This window comes from Leptodactylus fuscus, chromosome 4 (assembly GCF_031893055.1).
Source record: "Leptodactylus fuscus isolate aLepFus1 chromosome 4, aLepFus1.hap2, whole genome shotgun sequence".
NCBI lineage: Eukaryota > Metazoa > Chordata > Amphibia > Anura > Leptodactylidae > Leptodactylus > Leptodactylus fuscus.
In genome coordinates this window covers 97,836,226-97,839,764 of record NC_134268.1, presented here as the reverse complement: position 1 = coordinate 97,839,764, position 3,539 = coordinate 97,836,226, and the positions used below count along the sequence as shown (strand labels likewise).

The 3,539-nt window shown below is 43.3% G+C and overlaps 1 protein-coding gene across 1 annotated transcript; it reads right to left on the bottom strand.

Annotated features, from left to right (window-relative positions):
* Positions 1-262: 262 nt before the first annotated feature.
* Positions 263-2,759, bottom strand: ID4 (inhibitor of DNA binding 4). Its single transcript, XM_075270872.1, has 3 exons — positions 2,159-2,759; positions 1,385-1,444; positions 263-781 (listed from the first exon to the last, which is right to left on the bottom strand). Exons 1-2 carry the CDS (start codon positions 2,507-2,509, stop codon positions 1,397-1,399), a joined length of 399 nt encoding a protein of 132 aa, XP_075126973.1. The 5' UTR covers positions 2,510-2,759; the 3' UTR covers positions 263-781; positions 1,385-1,396.
* Between the last annotated feature and the right edge of the window lie 780 nt (positions 2,760-3,539).

The following is a 3,539-nucleotide window of genomic DNA, read 5'->3' as shown; positions in this document are numbered from 1 at the left end:
ATACACTCCATGTAAGGCCAAATATAAGCTTTGGAACAGCTACATGTGAATGAATAAAACTTTAAGATGTAGTTTAGTATTGCATTCTGGACTGAAAGGAAAGAATACATTCCATGCAATCATGCAAGTCAATTATCGTGTGATTCAGGTTAGTGGGAAGTTACACGGTCATCTTTTCATGTCTCTTCAGTTAATCTTTTTTTTATTCTGGTGACAGATAAAAATCAAATTCCCCGGGATGAAACGGAAAAAGACACATTCATATTTACACAAAATATTTAATTAAAAATACTTCATAATTACAGTAGTCTATTAAAGCATATACTTTGTATCACTTACACTTATAGAACATCTCTATATATACAGTATGAAATGTCACTCATGTTTTCTTCTATACAATATGTAACATTCCTGCAGGGAGAAGAAAATTCCCTGGAGAGATAAAATCATCTATTTTAAACAATAGATGTAAAGACAAAATATCTACAATACTCTGGTATATTAGTAAAGCTTCATATTCAGTTCTTCATTTGATAGTGTATTCTCTCTAAGCAGTGCCCCCCTATGCCCTCAGGTCAGGGACTTCCACAGTGCATGTCTGATGATACAAGGTGGACACATGGTGAAGGATTAGATTCTCCGTGTAGTGTGGAAAAGCGAAGTGAAGGATGTTTTTCCCCTCTTTTGTCTGGTGACTGTTTTTCATTCCCCTCCCTTATTCTCTAATTTGTCTCTCTCTTTCTCTGTGCTCCTCCTGGCTCTGGATTTGCCTGCTGCACACCTGTGGAAGAGGAATGAATAGAGGGGGTGTGTGAACCATTCTGCTCCAGACTTACTGGCGCCACCAACAAAACACAAGACATGCTTGATCAACAACCCAAAACAAACCAGGTCAAACTACAAGCACAGCTCCCAAGCTAGTCCAAGCATAGGAACGCAGCTGCAATGGACTGCTCAGTCCCTGCTCTCATACAGTGCTTTGGGCTGTCATCTGTGACCCTTATCCCCGTAAACTCCACTGTCTCTTCACTCATGATACAGATACAGAAAAGAATGATAAGGAGAGACAACCTCTGCATTTACCATAACCCTTCTCCGAGGTTAAATAGCAATTACAATTATTCTGGAAGGGTAGTTTGAACTCGGTCATACAAGTTATAATTTTTCTGACCAATAACATCTACGGTATAAAAATGATTAATTTATAAACTGCTAAAATGTTTTACTAGGCAATGTATCATTAAGATTGAGGAAAGCTAAATGTAAAGTAATAAATTTCTCATTCTAATTAAGCTAACAGTGACCGCCATATGGGTTCTAAAAATGCGTAGCGGCATATAAATGACCACTACACAGGCTGCAAAATATATAGTAATATGCTTACCTTAAAGGTACACTAGCGACACAATATACTGTCTCCTTCCTTGTTCACCACTGTCGAAGCCTGGAAGAGAAATATAAATACACATTAATTATAATATCTATTAAATAGAAAATGAATGGTAAAGTAGATACAAAAGGATTGAGTGACAAATAAAAAGGACGTGCGCTGATGTTACCATCCTGGCAGAATGGGCACTGGCCGCAGAGGCAGTGACAGGTCACACTTGAGAGATCACAACAAGTCACACAAAAGACTGATCACCTTCAGGCGGCTGCTCCTAATTAAAATCTGACATACAGGCAACTTGCAGGCAATTGGCATGTAGCAGAGGGCTTCACAGCTATCAGCATGGAGGAGAGGGTGAGGGGCAGAGCTGCCTATTCTCTTCAGCTGGGAAAGGGCCATCGCAGGCTGTGCGCTGCTGAATTTATGGCATTTGATAATGATGAACATGATTGCAACACATTTTCAGTGCATAAACAAGAGGAAGAGACAGCTGCTTTCCACTCATCAGGAACGCAACTACTAAGAGGAAATGACAAGAGTAAGCCATAAGAGTGAACATCACCTGCCATCTGGCCAGCAGTCACTACATCTCTGAGTGCAGCCCTGTCAGGTGGATCTGTCCTTCCTCAGATGCCAGAGCTGTCAGCACACTCTGCCGAGATAGCACTGAGTCCAGTGGGCACCAGTACAAGGCGGCTGACAGGACACACAGCACTTTGCGCCATGTGGCACCATGTCTTACAGTATAGAGCAGGGGACGTCTCTTACCGGGTCTTTATTGAGGTCTGTCAGAGGAGTCCTGGCAGGTGCCTGCTGCCGGAGCAGGGCAGGGTGTGTGTCCAGTGCCAGCTGCAGGTCCAGTATATAGTCTATAACATGCTGCAGGATCTCCACTTTGCTGACTTTCTTGTTCTGGGGGATGGTGGGTACCAGTCTCTTGAGGCGGCTGTAACAGTCATTCATGTCATATTGCAGACACAAGGACTCCTCTTCTTCCATCTTGTAACGAGCTACACCAAGGCTGTGCTCAGAGAGGCAGTGCAGTGCCAGCTCCCCACACACGCCCCCCGCCAATGGGGCTCTCCGGCTGTGGGGACGCACGGGGCTGACAGCTTTCATGGCAGGCGGCGGGCAGGTATTATCTACGGAGATAGTGAAGAGCAGCAAATACACCGCATGCAAACGTTATATCCAAGGCAAGGAGGGCAGGACACCTAAATGGCACAGGCTCAGGTCCTTAGGAGGGGAGAGCTGCTACCAGGCTGGAGGTCGCAGGCACGGCGGCGTCTTGGTGACAGAAGGATGTACACAGGAGTGGATAGCAACGTCTCCAGTCAGCCAGTCACTCACAGCTCCCTGCTCTGCAGCCTCCGTGCTCACATATTTATGGCAGGGATCTGGTGGGGAGGGTGAGAGCAGGGAGGAAGGGCGGGAGCAGGAATGGTGGGAGGAGAGCCATCCAGCATGAGCACACAGAGCTGCCTCTCACTTACCACAAGTTCTTCTCTATACACAAACCAAGGATGGAGCACTATATACATGGACATGTCACTATATACATGGACACGTCACCATACACCTGGCTATGGGCATTGCCTTCACAATGATATTGGCACCAATGCTGTGGTAGACTATCAAGTCTGTAGCCCACCAGTCCCCTGGAAACTGACAATAGGGCTCTGACATGTATTACAGATATGCACAGTCTCTCTGTAGATATATAGCATTTACAATCACAATTTCTGCCATTAATGAATACTCTCCTTTTCACCACCATTTTTCTACCTTGGGTTTTATGTTGCGACAGAATAAGACGTCACCTATGCATGTAAGAATGAAGGAAATTTCAGCAGAGAATTGTCATGGTCAGCTACTTATTTATTAGAAATGATGGTGCTGTGTCAGGAGAAAGAAATATATATATATATATATATATATATATATATATATATATATATATAAAATCTGTACTGTATTACCACCATCAGTGTTGCATATATAGTCTGCCAAGATAAGGACCCTATATAGAAACAATTCACCTTGCTGTGTAATCTGCTACATACAACATGTGAACGTGTGCTTTAGTGTGGATCTTGCAACCGTTATAATTAATAATATACGGTATAAGTATATGTATATATAATATGAA